At 41.3% G+C, this 18,776-nt stretch overlaps 1 protein-coding gene across 11 annotated transcripts in view; it reads left to right on the top strand.

Annotated features, from left to right (window-relative positions):
* The first annotated feature begins 8,613 nt into the window (after positions 1-8,613).
* Ttk (TTK protein kinase) overlaps positions 8,614-18,776 on the top strand; it is a 47,532-nt gene continuing 37,369 nt past the window's right edge. Inside the window, exons 1-4 of one of the 11 annotated variants that reach the window (XM_016003862.3) lie at positions 8,614-8,731; positions 9,840-9,993; positions 13,730-13,943; positions 14,251-14,357. In XM_016003862.3, the coding sequence (XP_015859348.2) occupies positions 9,858-9,993; positions 13,730-13,943; positions 14,251-14,357 (457 nt within the window). In that variant the 5' untranslated portion in view covers positions 8,614-8,731; positions 9,840-9,857. Of the gene's footprint in view, positions 8,732-8,863; positions 9,710-9,839; positions 9,994-13,729; positions 13,944-14,250; positions 14,358-18,776 lie in introns of those variants that run through there. The other 10 variants (XM_076576751.1, XM_042281364.2, XM_076576752.1 and 7 more) reach the window with 10 other exon arrangements.

Below are 18,776 nucleotides of genomic sequence, written 5' to 3'. Positions count from 1 at the left end.
CATCACCGCCCACCCCACCCTACCCTCTGCTCCTCCCCCTTGTATCCACAGAGTATTTAAGCTCCCTCCTCCTTTAGACCGGCCATGTTCTTTTTCCTGCCCCTTTTCTGACCTTGATCTCTGTGGCCTGGAGGAGTCACCTGGGAGTTGCTTTGCTCAGAATAAACCTGGTCTTTCACTTTTTAATTCAGCTTGATCTTGCTCACTGCATCAGCAGAGAAACCTATGAGCAGGGTACAGAAAACCCATTATGAATCATTATTGTATGATTCCACCTGTAGTAAATTATCCAAAATGCAAGAGCTGATGTAGTCTAAGTAGTTCCATGTGTCCCTGGGGCACAGGTGGAGAAATATGTGGACGGGAGGACCTATTATGGAATACTAGTTTAACTGGGCAAAGATTTGTTAAATTTGTTTATACTGTGGAATATTACTTCAATTATGTGAAGGTGTGTTATGTTTGTTTCTGCTGCCTTTGTTAATGATGCAAAGATGTGTTACATCTGTTTGTGCTGTATTTGTTTAATTATGTAAAAATGTGTTGCATTTGTTTCACCTTGCCTGCCTAAGGCACCTGCTTGGTCTAATAAAAAGCTGAACAGACAGCCAGGCGGTGGTGGTGCACACCTTTAATCCCAGCACTCAGGAGGCAGAGCCAAGGCGGATCTGTGAGTTCGAGGCCTGCCTGGGCTACCAAGTGAGTTCCAGAAAAGGCACAAAGCTACACAGAGAAACCCTGTCTCGAAAAACCAAAAAAAAAAAAGAAGAAAAATAAAAGCTGATCAGACAATAGCTAGACAGGAAAGAGGAATAGGCAGGACTGGCAAGCAGAGAGAATAAATAGGAGGAGAAATCTAGGCTTGAAAAAAGAGAGAAGAAGAAAGAAGAGAAAGAGAGAGACATGCCAGGGCCCAGAAGCCAGTCAGCTACCAGCCAGACATGGAGACAGCAGGAAAGTAAGACATACAGAAGGAAAGAAAGATAAAAAGCCGCAAGGCACAATGTAGGTAAAGAGAAACAGATTAAAAATAAGAACCAAGATAAGGCCAAGCATTCGTAACTAATAAGAAATCTCTGTGTCGTGATTTAGGAGTTGGCTGGTGGCCCCAAAAGAAAACCTGGTACAAGAACCCAAGAAAAAATTGGAGAAGGATGATCGAAACAGACACTTTTATGTAATTTTATCAAATATAAAAATATGTAATTTCAACGTGAATGATTTATTGTACATACCACCTGTATAAAACTTTTCTTTCACCGGGCGGTGGTGGCGCACGCCTTTAATCCCAGCACTCGGGAGGCAGAGGCAGGTGGATCTCTGTGAGTTTGAGGCCAGCCTGGGCTACCAAGTGAGTCCAAGGCGCAAAGCTACACAGAGAAACCCTGTCTCGAAAAATCAAAAAAAACAAAACACTTTTCTTTCAATCATGTCTGTTTTATATATTCACTTCCTTCAAAAGTGTATCACAGAATTTGTATATATTCTCCCTTTGATAAGCTAGCAGCATTTAGTCTATGGCTTAGTCCAGTTAAACCTCTGCACTCTGCCCTTGCACTCTCCCAACCCCCCACATGTACACAGGACAAAACTGTGCATTTCTGTCTTTCTGCTACAAAATGCTAAAAGACATTCTGCCACTCTGAATGGTGATTTTCATGGGTGAGTCTGCTCTTCACTGTGCAGACATGCTCTTTCCAACTGCAGATTTTGATGAATCAGTGCTAAGCATCTAAGAGAATTTATTCTGCAAAATGCCCTTTTGACATAGTTCGATCCTTTCATATCGTTTGAGTCTCAGGAAGCCCAGAAAGAAAAATAGTGACATGGACAAGTATTAAGGCTTGAAGCGAAGCATCTGAGACCTTTTCAAGACCTAGAGACAGAAATGTAGAGGTGACATAATGAGGGGGCCTGACTTTGTGGAGCTCCCCCGAAGAAAAGACATGAAAGCAAAGATTTGATGAATAACTGCAGAGGTGGTGAGTGCCAGAGAATGAGCAGGATTATACCAGGTTGTGGGAATGGGTAGAAGGCATTTGGGAGGGATAACTTCTGTTTCACCAGGAACCCAGAAAGTAGTGATGGAAAGAGTATAAGATGTGGCTCAAGGTGCTGGGGAGATGGCTTGACTGTTAAATTACTTGGGAAGGCAGAAACTGGGAATCTCAGGGCTCCCTGGCTGGTTAGCCAGTCTAGTCTAATTGACAAGTACCAGGCCAATTGAGTGAACCTGTCTCAAGAGAAAGGGAATGACATTTGAGGCCAACCTCTGGCCTACACACATACACACAAATGTGCATATACAAATGTGGCTTGTAGTAGAATATTATTTTAGGGTGTGTTACTTCTGTTTATGCTGCATTTATTTAACTCTGTGAAGCTGTGTTACTATGCCTGTCTAAAACACCTGATGGTCTAATAGAGAACTGAACAGCCAATAGGAAGGCAGGAGAAAGGATAGGCAGAGCTGGTAGGCAGAGAGAATAGATAGAAAGAGAAATCGGGGAAGAGAGACAAAGGAAGGAGCCAGAGAAGGAGGAGGACTCCAGGGGCTAGCCACTCAGCTACACAGCAAGCCACAGAGTAAGAGTAAGATTTACAGAAGTAAATGAAATGAGAATCAAAGGCTGTGTATAAGAATATTTATCAGTTTATTAAGGGATGCAGTGGGAAATCAGACTCACTAATTAAGAGGCTGATCTGCTGCTAATCCAGCTTCCATTCTCTGCTGTTCTGGCCAGAGGAGACAGGACCAACTTCAAGGCACTCTCATATGCTCGCTTTCTTTTGGGGAGCTGGAGCCAGTGGTGAAGAGTGCCTTGAAGTTGATCGTGTCTCTTCTGGGCAGAACAGCAGAGAACAGAAGCTGGATTAATGGTGGATCAGCAGCACTTGTATTAGTGAGTCTGATTTCCCATGGCATCCCTTAATAAATTGATATATATTCTTATACACACCCCTTTGGTTCTCATTTCAAGTGGTGCCCAATGTGGGGCTCAAACCCATGACCCTGGGATTAAGAGTCCCATGCTCTACTGACTGAGCTAGCTGGACAATCCTAGTGGCCCACACCTTTATCCCAGTATTTGGGGGAGGCAGAAGCAGATGGATCTCTGTAAGTTCAAGGCCAGCCTGGTCTACATAGTGATTTCTAGGACAGCCAGAGCTATAAGTTTAGAGGACAGGGAAAGCCTGGAGGCAAAAGATTGAAGGGGCTAATTTAAAGTTAAGGAAATGCCAAGATAAGGCCTTTATAAGTAAGAATAAGCCTCCATGTGTGATTTATTTGGGAACTGGGTAGTGGGTTCTCCAAAGAGAAAAACAGCAAAAACAAACAACAGTAGCTTAAGAGGGAGCCAGAGCTCATAGATATGACAACAGGAAAGACATCAAAGACAGTAAAAATCTAATTTATACTTTTAGAGGGTCATTTGAAGGAGAACAGAGTAAATATGAAGAAATACAACATGATAATGCCTTCACAATGTATTTCTCCCCTTGACACACAACATGATAATGCCTTCACAATGTGTGTCAAGGAGAGACAGATGGATTTAAGAGTAATGACAAGAAAAATGTGCAGCTGAGAGGTAGAGTACTTGCCTAGTATCCATGAGGCCCCCAAGTCTAACCATCAGGTCCACATTAAATAAATGGGGTGCACTGAGTCAAGAAGCATAATGAAAATCACATTATAAGGTAGGAACAAAAAGAAGAGACAATGTGGTTGGGTGTGTGGTTTGGAGATCATAGTTAATGCCTTGGGTTTGATCTTTCACACCATAAAATAAAGGGAGAGGGGTCTTGAAAATGTCATTAAGGCAGAGCAGAGGGCATTTTGCATTGTTTGGTTTTGCTTTATCAATTATTCCACAGCCTTTTGGTATACTCATAGCCTCTAGAATGTCTTTACAGCACATATCCATCAAATGCTAAATCTTACTCTGATGGTTATTAATAATTACCAATCTGTCAAGATCTGGAATCACCTAGGAGACAAGCTTCGAGAATGCCTGCGAGGGAGATTCTAGGTTGGGTTGATGAAGGTGAGAAAACCCAGATGTAGGTGGCACTGTCCTATGGACTGGGCTCCTGGACTGAATGAACGGAAGAAAGAGGACCGCACCAGCATTCAGCTCCCTGTTTCCTAACAGTGGGTGTGGTCAGACCAGCAGCCTCAAATTCTTGCTGCCATGACTCCCTGCCATGATGGACTGAGCCCTCAAATTGTGAGCTAAAATCAAGCCTTCCTTAAGTTGTTTACACCAGGGATTTTGTCACAGTAATGGGAAAAGTGACTAATAGTACTTCCTCAGTACTTGGCTCAATAGCCAAGCTCTTGCTTAGCATCCCAGGCCCTGGGATCTGATCCCTAGCATTGCACACAAAATTTCAAAGTAATAAACATTACTGAGGGACAGATTGCTTGCAAACACTAGGCTAGTTTTTCCACTCTCCCTCGATATAATTCCTTCTGGACTAAATTATGTCTTCCCAAAACACAATCCACAGTGTGATTATATTTAGAAGTAAGGCCTGCACAGAGGTAATTAAAGTGGAATGAAGTCCTAAGGGTGGAGATCAAATCTAGTAGGATTAGTGACCTTATAGGAAGAGCTACCACAGACAATTTGTCTCTGCTCCCACACAAGAAACAAACAAACAAACAAACAAACAGCAAGAAAAACACTTTGTGTAAGCAGAGTGACACCTTATTCATACTGCAGGAAGAAGGTGTTACAGGAAACTATCCCTGTTGGCATCTCACCTTGGGTTTCCAGCCTCCAGATCGAGAAAAAGGTATTTGCCGTTTAAACCACACATTCTCTAGAATTCTGCCCTGGCAACAAAGCTGGTGAGTCCACGCTCTGTCATGAAGATGCAGGGCCGGCTGTCTGGCTCACCTGAAATGGTCAGCGTTGTAAGTAAACCAGAGAGGGGGTCCTCTTACTGCTCAACAGAAAAGGTCCCAGGAAAGCACTGTGTCTGCCCCTTTCCTTTCTCTTCCTGCTTTACTTTCACTTCCCTCCAGACAAACTGCCTGGGTCTTGGTAACAGCGCAGAATACGAAGGTGACACCATGCAATTAGCGTGTTTCAATCCAGAGCAGATTTATTGTTCCAATTACATCCCATTTCTCTACTCGGAAGTTTTGGCTTTTCAGGACATTTCAGCTGTTAGCTGTTTGCATCTGTCCAGGCCTGTAAATTGGGTGTTGAAATGTGTTTTTTAAAATACTGCCTGTATACATCAGAGAATGATGCCTGTTTTTATAACTGTATGGAGATTTGTGATACAAAATCTGCAACTAGACTTCAAAGCATTTGATCTCAACTTCCTGTGGACACATTCGCCTCTGGATCTATATGTGAAGACATTTTGAAAATATGTCCTCCGTCAGAGATCACAGCCCATTTTACTCACAAAAGCCAAACTGCTGAATCTGTTCGTCGAGGTCTCTGCCCAGCTAGACTTCCTGGTTTTAGTATTTCACCAGTTCAGCATGACACCTTTTTTTCATTCTTTCGTGTTCATCTGATTTGTGTCTTCACATTTAAATTAGACATCTGAGCATGGCGGTTCCGGCTGCTATGGAAGCTGAAGCAGGAGGAATGATTCAGCCCAGGAACTTGAAACCAGCCCAGAGAGACAGCCATCTCAAAACAAAAGAAACAAGAAACAAAACAAAACAACAAGAAGTCTCCACATGTATTGTTTTTTTTTTTTGTAAGTAGTGAATTAAGACTTGCTTTTTTTCTGAAAAAAAATTTTTTTTGATCCTTTACATTTAGTGCAACTATTGGTGTAGCTGGATTTCTGTCTACCATTTTGATACTGTTGTATTTCTTCCTGTTTTTTTCTCTTCCATTTTGGATTATTTTGCGCTCACTGCCTACTTTTCAGTTTCGTTCTTTTGCTTACAGTAGCCCTAACTTTCTGTTTGCTTGTCAGTTTTTACTTGTTTTGTCATTTGTTTTGTTTTTAGTGATTACATTAGGCTTTTAGTAACACTATAGTTATATTATATGGATCACACACATTATTTTGGTGTGTATATGTGTGTGCATACTCGATGGAGATTCAGAATTACTCTACTTGAAGAACTTTCTTAACTGTATCTTGTATTCTATTACTAGTGCTGATAAATTCTTTCACCATTCTATGTGTGAAAATATCTTTATTTTCTCTTCATAACAAATAATACTTTTGCTGGATGTAGAATTTATCTAGGTTGGCTTTTTCTTTTCTTTTTCTTTTTAGTAGTTTACAGATTTGGTTTGGCCAGCTATATTTTGCATCGTTTCTGAGGGGAAGTCAGCTGTCATCATTGTGATTGTTTTCCCATGTGTAATTGCCTTTTAGCCTTCAGCTGCTTTTAAGACTTCTCTTTACAACCTGTTTTAAGTGACTTAATTATGTACCTACAAAATTCATAAAGTCTTGTGTTTGAGATATTCTGGAAGTTATTCAATCTGTTGGTTAATAGTTGTTTTTTTTAAAATCATAATTGAACAAACTGGCCAGTTTTTAGGTTTCCCCTCATTTCCTTTAAAAACTCCAATTTTGTGTACATCATAGCACTTTGTTTTATAGTCTACAAGTGCTTTTGTTTATTTCTGTCTCTGTGTATTTAATTTTACATATTTTAAAATAAAGATTTCTTTTTACTATTAGTTGTGTGTGTGTGTGTGTGTGTGTGTGTGTGTGTGTGTGTGTGTGTGTATGCATATGGATGTATGTGCCTCAGATGCCCCGATGATGCTGGAGCTGGAGTTATAGGAGATTGTGAGCCCCTGATGTGGATCCTCTGGAAAAGCCAGATGTGCCCTTAACTATTGAGCCCTCTCTCCAGCCCTTTGTACAGTTTTTACATTATGTTTCCAAGTCTAGTGATTTTTTTTCTTTCCCCAACAATTGGCTGCTAACCTTATATAATGTAATTTGCTTTGCATTCCTTGGACAATTCATTTCCACAAATTTATTTTGATTTTTCTCACACACTCTGGATTTCTCAATAATATGTTTAGTTAAATTTTCCTCTTAGTTTTTGAAAGACATGATATACAATAAAAAAAATTACTATTTTAGTGTTTTTATTGGCTAAGTGGGTCATCTGTGCCATTTCCTGATCTGTTTTAATTGATCTCTTTCCCCCACTTAACAGTTTCATTTTCTTGTTTTCAAAGTCTGGTGATTTTTTTAAATTAGAAAACAGACAAGTGTGCCGGGCAGTGGTGGCACATGCCTTTAATCCCAGCACTTGGGAGGCAGAGGCAGGCGGATCTTTGTGAGTTCAAGACCAGCCTGGTCTACAGAGCGAGATCCAGGAAAGGCACAAAGCTACACAGAGAAGCCCTGTCTGGAAAAACAAAAACAAAAAAAAAAAAAAAAAACAAAAAAAAAAAAGAAAAAAAGAAAAGAAAAAGAAAAAGAAAACAGACAAGTTAAGTGTATTGACCCTGTTGAGGTCTTATGGGTTTTGTTTGTTTATTGTTTTAAATTTTATTTCTATAAATATTGCTGAGCTGTGTTCAGGTCTAAATCACATGCTGATAGTTTGATCTTTTTAATTTTTAAGATTTGCTTTTCAGCTTTTATGTTTGACCAATGAAGGCTTTAGTTTACGGGCTAACTTTGCATTAAACCTTCTATCTATATGGGTTTCACATTCATGGATTTAACCAACTGTAGACGAAAAAAATCGTATTGTACAGACTTTTCTTGTTGCTATTCCCTAAATAATACTGTATAACATCTAACTCATATCATATTTATATTGAATCGGGTGTTACAAATGATGTAAAGACATTCCATTTTAAAGTATTCAGGAATCCAGGAGTGGTGGCACACGCCTTCAATCCCAGCACCCTGGAAGCAGAGGCAGGTGGATCTCTACGTGCAAGGACAGCCTGATCTGCACAGGGAGTTCTATGGTAGCCAGGGATACACAGTGAGACCCTGTCTCAAACAAATACCCCCTGCCCTAAAGAAAATAAATGTATAAGGAGTAGAGCATAGGTCATGTATAAAGACCACTTTATTTAAAGGACTTGAGCATCCACGGATTTGGATATCAGCAACGGCAGACAGAGGCGAAGGCATTTCATGCTGCTTGGAGAGTTCTGGCTACAGCTTTGGCTTCTTACACATAGCAAAACCAAGCGTCAAGTCCGACCACACAGCAGCCGCCTTTTTCTCCTTTTTCGCATATGAAGTTAAATCACAGCCAGTCAGGGTCGCTGAGTATCAGACAGGAAGCCTAGAGAAGCTTTTCTTCTAAGAGCAGCTGAGCTTGGAACTGGGACAGCATCCCAAGGAGGGAGGGGGTTTGGAGAGATGAGCTCAGCCAGGGCGGTCATGGAGGGGGGGGGCGGGTAACAGAATCCTAACAAAGGGAAGGAGGGGCCCTGGGTTGAAAACAAAGCCGGGGCTCCTTGGAGGGTGCTGGAAGTAGAAGGAGGCGCCAATGAAAAAAACCCCGACTCATGAGTGGATGCGAACAGCACGATCCAGCAGGGGCGGACAAATCCCCGGGATGTTTGCGGGTGGGTGCGCCCAGTCTCCACGCAGGAGGCGGCGCGGCACAAGCAACCAATCACGGACGACGCTGCCACGTGACGAGCCGCAGCCAATAGGCGGCGGCGGTGGAGTCAGCGGGGAAATTCAAACGTGGTTCCGGACAGGGGTTGGGGTTGCTCTGTTTGCGTCTTCAGCTTGGCCTCCCGAGGTGAGTGCAGCGGTGCAGGGGATGCGGAGCGGCTGCCACCAGCGGGAGGCTTCCGGGAGGCCAGGGCGGCGACAAGTCGCGCTGGGGGCCCCCGGGCCAGGCGAGCGGGAGCGCGGGGCGGCGGGGCGGCCTGCAGGACCCGGGGCTGGTAGTGGGAAGCAGGGCCCGGAAGTGGGTGGGACGCGCCGGGCGGGCTCGGCGGCGCACCTCTCAGCACCTGCCTCTGCTGGCTGGGGGCTGGGAGGAGGTGGGGGGCTCCTGGCGGCCCCCCGCCCCCCCTGGCGCCGCATTTCTGTCGTGACCTTGAGCTTCTGCGTTGTGGAGAATCGCTGAGGAGAGTGACGGGAAGAAAGACGGCCGACTGCTGAGCAGCTGCAAACACGGTCATACAGATGAGCTGGGCATGTGCGCAGTACCGCGACAGGACCTTAGTCCTTGCGTTAGAATGCCAGAGGCACAAATCACGGTTTTGTCCGGGACAAAACTGCTGAAAGTCAGTTATCGCTAGAAGGATGACTCTTCTGTGTAGTACTCTCAATGTCGGTATTTACTCAGAGTAGGTAACCTAACGGGCTCCTGACGTCTCCACTGTCACTACCAGAATTCAAGAAATTACCATCTTTCTCTCGTTTTTAATGATGGAATCTGTAGGCGGCCCAGAGAAAAGAATTCTGGAGAAAAGTGAAGGGAAGACATTCAGAGAAATGAAGTTTTAAAGGACATTCGCTGGACGTGGTGTATATATTAATCCTGGCACTAGGAAGGTGAACCAAGAGAATGAAGAGTTAAGACCAGCCACAGTGACATAGAGAGATCAAGGCCATCCTAGGCTACTTGACACCCTGACTCAAACACACAAACAAAACTCATGGGTAGCATTTGTGTGTGTGTGTGTGTCTTCCAGATACATACGGTGTAGCCTCACTGATAGTGTATTGGGAAGAATAGATGTGTGTTTGGCTCATTGAAACTTTTCTGGTAAATTACAAACCTGTGTCTTTGTGTGTTTTCTTTTGGTTTTGGTTTGATTTTGGTGCTCCACTAACACCTAATAACTACATTTAGATACATTCACAAAAGTAATGTTTCATTTCCTTGCTTCTGAAAGGTGAGTTACAACTTAGAAATGGAGGCTGAAGAATTAAGTGGCAGACAATTGACAATTGATTCCATAATGAACAAAGTGAGAGATATTAAAAATAAGATAAACGAAGACCTTACTGATGAGCTGAACTTGAATAAAGTCTGTGCTGATCCTACAGGTGAGTTTTTCTTTTCTTTAAAAAAAAAAAAAAACAACACTTTATTGTCTCCAAGATAACAGAAAGAGAAATTAACCACTGTGTGTTGCCTAACATAGATTTTTTTTTCTTCAGTAATTGATGGTTATCGATTAGCCCATTTCGTACTTTCACTTATTTGCCTAGAATTATTACAGATTTTTCTGCTGTCTAGAGAGAGGCAGAGAGAAGCACATGGGCATAGTAAGGTAGCTCATACCTGTCATCCCAGCACTTGGGGATCTGAGGCAGAAAGATCTCAAGTTTGTGGCCAGTGTGGGAAACAGTAAGATCCTGTCTCAAAAACTCAAAACAACAACAACAACAAAAGCATTATTTATTAGTGTGCTCACAAGTTGCTTTACTCTTCTGTTCCTGCCAGCTGGCCATGTTGGCTAATCTGCCTGCTGTCCATATACATGCAGGGGTTTTTTGCTTTTTGTTTGTTTGTTTTTCTGTTCCTCTTTTCTATGAACTGAGGAAATCTCATCAATTTTACTGAAGTTATATTTAATTTTCTTTTAAATTTTATGTGTGAATGTTTTACCTACACATATATGTATACCACCTTCATTCTTGGTTCTCTTGAAGTTTAGAAGAGGGTATGGATCCCCTGGAACTGGAGTTATGGATGGTTGTGAGCCACCATATGGGTGCTGGGAGTGGAACCTGGGTCTTCTGCAAGAGCAACAAGTCCTCTTAACTACTGAGCCTCTCTCCAGTCCCCTAAAGTTAAATTTAATCTTAATACCAAACACCAGATTTGAAGGGTCTTCCCGTTAGTCTGGTAGCTTCATCACCCCCTTTCCTGTCTTAAACTTGTTCTAGCCAGAGGTCCCTATTAGTCCCAAGTATGTGTTCACTTTTACCTGTTCAGGTCTTTATAAATGTCTCTTTGTGTGGCCTTCCGTAATGTATCTGTTTTAAATAGTTGCTTACTGAGATGGGAGTGTGCCCCCTATCTTCTTTCCTTGTGTTATTTATATAGCCCTAATTCGTTTCATGTATAATTTATTTATATGTTTGGTTATTGTTCTGGTCTCCACTAGAATGCTGTTGCTATGAGGACAGTTTCCAGTCTGTTGTTATCTCCAGTGCTTAGAATGAAGCCTGGTATAACAACTGAGTGAAACTAGTATGAATCTCTAGTTTTGTAAGAAGCATTAGTCTCACAAGCTGAATGAAGTCTTTATGTTTCAAATGGTTAATGTCATTTGAATGACCAACATATGGATATTCACAGGATAAAACAGATGCTCTGTGTTCCATCTTTTAAAACTGGGTTAAGACCCCAGTAATTACATGAATGGTGGGTCAGGAAAAACTTGGCAACAGTGTCTGAATGCTCAGTAGCTGAAATTTAATTCACAGGCAAATGTACGATAAATCCAGTGTGTTTCTGCCTGCGTGTGCCCATGTTGCCTTGCTCAGCTGCTCTGTAGCCTCGGTTCTAAGCACACAGTGTGTGTACTTTGCACTGTACACAGTGTCCTACCACTCAGTGCCAGTAAACACTGCCTGCAATACCCTGGCTCAGATGTGAGATGATTGCATGTTTTTACCGTACATACGAAGTTTCTTGCTCTTAAAGAAATGCAATAGTTTAATGGTGAAAAATAAGACTTTTAACATTTTCTCACTGTTAGTCCTCATGTGTATCATCAAATTACCATTATCTTTGGATTGTAATATGTTAGAAAGCTTGATTTTAAAAATTGCAGGTTTGCTGACTTGAATGTCATTAAAAATTGTTAGATTAATTTATGCTTAGTATTAGAACAGAATTTATAATAAAATCAAAATGCTGATCAAGTCTGAAGAACACTAGGGATGCTCTGTATGCTGCAATTTCAAATATCCAGCCAAGATTTCATTCTTTATGTAAGAAATAAATAAGCATATCCATTTCATTAGTATACAGGTTGCCTTCATTCTTAATAAATGGTAAAATTATGTGTGACAGTTATTTTAAATTGGGTTGATTTATGATATTGTCAGTAAATGTTCGATTTGTATACCTGTTTTATATACCTGCATTCCTGGTGGTTTCTTAAAAATTTCTCAGGTGAAAGGGGGTTGCAGATGGGAAGAACTCTGTTCAATAGAGAGCCTGGTACCCAGAGGCCTCAGGAATCAATCTCCAGATCACAGTGACAAAATACATTTTGTAGGTATTTCACAAACTAACTTGTTAGGAAATTAGTAGACAGTAAACTGAAAAATTAAGTTAGGATTCAACCCAGGTATATTTAGAGTGAAAAAGCAAAGTCAGGAATGGGCTGTTCTGGTAGAAAGCAAGAAGAGTAATTTTGTTTGTAAATGAAGTGATCGCATCTTTGGGAAATTATAATTTTAAAATCCTAGTAACCACTAAAATATCCTAAATAGGAGATTGGCAGTCAAGTTTCTTTCTTTAAAAATAACACGAATCAGCACTAAATAAGTGTGTTACCAAGTGAAAATTATGCTTGGAGGATTTAACCCAGGGCTGTGTACACTAGGCAGAGAAGACTTGGCTGTCGAAGGCCTTGAAACTCAACACCCAAAAGGTCAGCGGTTCAAGGTCACCCTCAGCTAAGTATTGAGTTGTAGACTATTCTGGGCTATATGAAACCCTTTTAGAAAAACAAAACAAGAGTGTCTGAAGTTTGTTCTTTTTTGTTGTAATTTTTGTTTATTTATTTTGAGACAGTCTCTGTGTAGCTGTGGCTGTCCTGATACTGCTATGTAGACTAGGCTGATCTCAAACTCACAGAGATCCTCCTGCCTCTGCCTCCACAGTCCTGGAATTAAAGGTGTGCGACACCATGCCTAGCTTGAAGTTTATTCTTGCTGTTATATGTAGGATGGGATTTCACAGCAAGAAAACTGATACCCACAGGAAGCCCTGTAGGATCTGAAGGCATGGGTTGGTGAGACCAGGAAATTGGCAGGGCATTTAAAACTTGGAAGAAGAAAGCCTTATTGGTCTTTGTGTTTCTTTGGTTGTATTTTAACTAAGTTTGAGATTCATGGAACTAATGTTGGGTATCATTATTATCACCCAGTAAAAGTTATGCCCAGCAAGAGACATAAACTTCTGAAATGCTAATAAATTACATGATTAATGTGAAAATTGCAAATAGTGAGATAAAGCAGGGCAGTGGTGGTGCACGCCTTTAATCCCAGCACTTGGGAGGCAGAGGCAGGCAGATTTCTGTGAGTTCAAGGCTAGCCTGGTCTACAGAGTGAGTTCCAGAACAGGCTCCAAAGCTACACAGAGAAAACTGTCTTGGAAAAAAAGAGGGGGGCGGGGAGCAGGAAGAAAAGAAAATAGTGAGATAAGACCTGGAGAGATGGCGGTGGTTAAGAGTACTGGCAGAGGACTCATGTTCAATTCCCAGTACCCATATTATGATTTACAACTGTCTCTGTTTTTATGTTTATAGTTACATAGTTTAGACATTCCTAAAACAATATCTCAAGATCTCTGGCTTCCAGGAGCACCATGCATACACGTGGTGTCCAGGCATACATGTATGCAAAACACCGCTATACCCAAAACAAAAATAATTTTAAAAGTAAATGAAATCATGAATTAAAAAAATAATATTACAAGGTGCTTATGTACAATGACAGTATTGTAAATGATTAACTATAATTTGGAGGAAAGTGCAATTTGTTATTATTTGTCAATTTCTCTGTTGTGATTTCTTTCTTTTTTTTTCATATGACTCAGAAACTGTTAACCAAATTATGATGGTGGCGAACACTCCAGAGAACTGGTTGAATTTCTTGCTGAAACTAGAGAAGAACAGTGTCCCCCTAAATGATGCTCTTTTAAATAAGTTGATTGGTCGCTACAGTCAAGCGATTGAAGCACTTCCTTCAGATAAATATGGCCAGAATGAGAGCTTTGCTCGAATCCAAGTCAGACTTGCTGAATTGAAAGCGTAAGTTTCAGTTTTGAAGTTACACTTAACCAACTATGTATGTACCACATTACAAAGAGAGAAGGTAAAAACATGTAATTTATGTTTTTTAACCCAATACTTTTGTTTTTAATGTAAATTTTTTTCTGTGGACATATATGACTCAAAGGTACGTAGTTTAGAAATTTCCTAAAACTGTATACAAATATAACCTAGTTTTTTATTATTGCAGGAAAAAAAAATAATCCATGTCTTTGAAAAGAGAAGTTATCAAGTGTAGGTAGCTGTGTCCTTTTGATTTTTTAAATTTGGGTCTGTTTTGTTGCAGTATTCAAGAGCCCGATGATGCTCATGACTACTTTCAAATGGCCAGAGAAAACTGCAAGAAGTTTGCTTTTGTGCATGTATCTTTTGCGCAGTTTGAAGTCTCTCAAGGTAATCTGAATATATCAAGTTTACATTTTAAGTGAAAGCATGTCCTTTTGTAACATTAATATTGAATCAGATTTGAAGTGAAAAATTAAAGCAAAAATACAGTTGATCAGATGAGAACATGGAATGGGAGGACTTCATGGCTTGAGTACAGAGTATTCACACTACTATCTTTATAAGGAATGTTTTATAGAAATAAGTACAAACATTGTATTTGTGTGCTTCACCCAAGATATCTGAAGGAAAGCTTTTTTATTGAGTGTTTGTTAAAAGATAAGCCATTTTAGCTGGAACTTAGATAAGCTTGTCTAGTCAGTGGTGTCATAGCACTGGAGGGTGTGTTAAAATAATACTGTAACATTGAGCTGGTGGATCTCCCTAATACACCACTGCAAGAGCATTTCTTTCTGCTTATGTGATTCTTCATAGTCTGCCTTTTGTTATAGGGCCAAGGCATCTTTCCCCTGAGACATTTTTAAGCTCATTAAAAATCATAATTTTTTAAACTTTTTGTTTTTTTTTGTGTTTTTGACATCGTGCACCTCGATCCCATTCATTCCCCGTCCCTGCATATATGCCCTCTGCCCTTGCAGCACCCTGTTGCTGTTTGTTTTACTTTTTGGGGGGAGTCCACCACACAGATCCCAAATAAATCACACACAGAGTCTTATTATTACTTATGAATGCCTGGCCTTAGCTTGGCTTAGTTTCTAGCCAGTTTTCCTTAACTTATCCTGTCTACTTTTTGCCTCTGGGCTTTTCCCTTTTCTTCTGTAAATCTTACTCTTACTCTGTGGCTTGCAGTAGGTGGGTGGCTGGCCTCTGGAGTCCTCCTTTTCTGGTTCCTTCTCCTTTTTTCTCCTCCCAGATTTCTCCTTCTGTATTTTCTCTCTGCCTGCCAGCCCCACCTGTCCTTTCTCCTGCTTCACTATTTATTGGCCGTTCAGCTCTTTATTAGACCATCGGGTGTTTTAGAAAGGAAAAGGAACACAGCTTCACAGTTAAACAAATGCAATATAAACAAAAGTAACACACCTTGAAACAATATTCTACTACAGTACCCCCCACCCCTAATCTTGTCATGGAAATTGTAGTGTGACATAGAGCGTCATGAAATAAACCCTTTTGTTCATGTATCATTACTTGTAAGTGTTCATTGCAAAGAGCAATCGGTCTGGTTCGAGACCTCTGATTTCTGCTACACTATCGATGCTGGGCCCTCACCGGAGCTCCTCTTGGTTATCCTGCTGTTGCCCTGTATTGTGGAGATCCTGCAGCTTTGGGTCTGCAGGACTGGTCCCTTCACGTGCTCCAGCAGATCATAGATGGGGTAGATATTGGGGTGAGCCAACCCATAACCCTGGTTCTGAGCCTGGGTAGTTGCAGGGTTGGTCATCCTGCCAGCTCTCCCCCATCCTCACCACCAGGGTGAGCCCTCTTGCATTGCCCTGGGGAGTTCACCCCTTGCAGCAATGGGCAAAGGGGGTGGGGGGCAGTTCTTCCTCTTTCATGTCCTCAGGGTCAGACCTCCCACACCTACCTTTGGGGCCAGCTCTACTGTGCTGCCCAGGTATGGCATAGGGGCCACTCTCCTGAGTGCTGCAGCAGATGAGGGGCAAGTCCAGCTCTCCCACTTCTATGACCTCAGGGCCACCTCTCCCACCTGCCTCAGGTGATGGGTGGAGAGGGACATCTCTTTCCCACTCATGCCACCACATGACAGGTGAGTAATGGGGACGGCTCTCCCATGCTAACCACTTTGGGGCTGGCTCATCCACACCTCTGCCATCAGGAGAAGCTCTGTTGTGCTGCCCATGCCAGGGACAGGGTCTGCACTCCCACCTGCCTCAGGCATTGATGGGCAGGAGGGTGAAAGGCATTTCTCTCCCACCTATGCCGCCACGTGACAGATGGGTAATAGGGACAGCTCTCCCATATTCACAACTTCAGGGCTGGCTCACCCACGCTTCTGTCAATGGGATTGACTCTATTGTACTGCCCACCTGAGGTACAGGGTCTGCTTTCCCGAGTGTTGCAGCTGGTGTCGGACAGGGGCATCTGTGAGACATTTTTAACCTGGCTATTCCTTAGTCTTTTTCCCCCATTCATATTCTGGGCATCTTTGGCTATGCTATCAGAATACCCTCTGGCCAAGTCTTCCTTTTTCTCTGCTTACTTGTGCTGATATTCTGATCCTATGTACTAACCAGTTAAGCATTATCACTGCTAGCAGAATCCCTCTGATGTGCCTAAAGTAAAGTTTGTTCAATGCAAACTGCTCCCCAGGATTGAGGTGTGGAAAAACATTGAACAACTCAGACATGGTTTGGGAATTCAGAGTTTACCTAGGGGATTCCTAAGTCCTAGTAATTAGTAATCTAAATCTGTATTCTGCTCTACTGTGTACTTGTAAAACATATTTCTCTCTGAGAGAAACTGATTCCTCTTTGCTTCTTATGGTAGGTCTGCTCAGACCTTTAAGACCCTGTGGCCTTTCAGTGGTAACTGTAACATATTTTAGAAGGAATCAGTTGAGCTGTCTGTAAAAACAAAACTAAATCACTGAAGTATAGCAGTAGTCACCAGGTCAGAATAGTGATTGTTTTGAGCAGGGCGGATAGACAGGCCGCTAGGAGGTATGCAGCTTCCTGAGGCCTGTGCACAGATTGCTGTGTGCCTTTAGAGGGAAAGCTCAAGGGCTTAAATTCCTGGTGCTTCTCTGAGTCTTTAGGTTTACTAAAGTACTCAATTACATGCATTTTTATCATTAGTCTCAATAAACATATGGATGTAATCATTATTGTAATTCCTGGTATTCTTTAAAGTTTGTAAATTGTGATTAACTAGAGGTTGTTTCTTATTAAATATCATTTTTAGTTTTTAAAGCTTTTCTTAGGGTATATATTATATGCTGAGCACATCTTCCATACCCCAATTCTCCCCACCCTTCCCTTCCTCTCCCTTCCTTTCTCTCTTTAATCACCTTTGTTGCCCCAGACAGTTTCACCTCTATGTGCATATCTATGTGTATGTGTATATATACATATACTCTCTCTCTCTCTCTCTCTCTCTCTCTCTCTCTCTCTCTCTCTCACACACACACACACACACACACACACACACACACACACACACACACACACACACGATTTCATGTTACTGTATAAAATCCAGGGCCATAAAAGAAAACAAATGATATTTAACTAAGATTAGCTTAATTTGCTGACTATGATTGTCTCTAATTGCATCCATTTTGCTGCAAAGGTCATAACTTCATTCTTCTTTATGGCTGAAAATAATTTCATTGTGTATATGTGCCACATTTTTGTCATCCATTTCTCTGTTAGATACCCATCTTGATTTCACAGCTTAGGTGTTGTGAATAGTTTTCTGTTTTATTTTATGTGTATGAGTGTTTTGCCTGCATGTATGTTCTTGAACCATGTATATACATGGCACCTGTAGAAGTCAGAGGATGGCATTGGCCCCCCTGAAACTGCAGTTATAGATGGTTGTGAGCTACCATGTGAGTGCTGTGAAACAAACCCTGGTTCTCACGAGAACCAGTGCTCTCAACCCTGAGCCCTATCTCTGGCCCTGCGCATACTGCTGCGGTAAGCACTGCTGTGAAGTATTTCTGTCATATGTTGAGCTGCAGTCTGGAGCAAATAAATACTCAGCAGATAGCTGGATCATATGTTAGATCTGTTTCTACTGTTTTGAGAAACCTTGGTACTGATTTCCACAAAAATTGGGCTAATTTATATTCCCATTAGTACTGTATAAGAATTTTCTTTTGTCCACATCTGCTCCCACATTTATTGTTTGTAGACTTAATGACTCACATTCTGACTGGAGTAAGATAGATTCTTGATGTGGTTTTGGTTTGCCTTTCTCTGGTGGCAGTGAAGTTAATTGAACACTTTCATGTATTTATTGGTCACTTGGCGTTTCTTCCTTTATGACTGTCTGTTCATTAGCTTATTTATTGATTGGTCTATTTTCTTGCTGCTTACTTTTTTTTTAAGTTCTCTATATTCTGGATATTAGACCTCTATTATATGCATAGCTGGCAAAGATGTCCCATGTTATAGGTGGTTTCTTTACTGATTAACTGTTTCCTTTGTTATATGGAAACTTTTTAATGTCATGAAGTCACATTTGCCAGTTTTGACCTCCTTTACGAAATTCTTTTCCCGTGGTGAGATCTTGAAGTGTTTTCCCTACTTTTTCTACTTGGTATTCTCTATACCCTAAGAGCCACATGCACAGCAGTATAGCCTATGGACTCCATGACAGTTGATAACATCCTGTGTGATAATGATGTACACATTGCATATTTATTAAATATTAGGGATAAAATTTGTATTGAAAGAAAATTTGGTGATCTCTGTAGTTAGATGTAATCTTTCTTGATTATTT

The sequence above is a fragment of the Peromyscus maniculatus genome, chromosome 7 (assembly GCF_049852395.1).
Source record: "Peromyscus maniculatus bairdii isolate BWxNUB_F1_BW_parent chromosome 7, HU_Pman_BW_mat_3.1, whole genome shotgun sequence".
Lineage (NCBI taxonomy): Eukaryota > Metazoa > Chordata > Mammalia > Rodentia > Cricetidae > Peromyscus > Peromyscus maniculatus.
The sequence above is the reverse complement of the archived record's forward strand: the minus strand, read 5'-3'. Positions and strand labels throughout refer to the sequence as shown.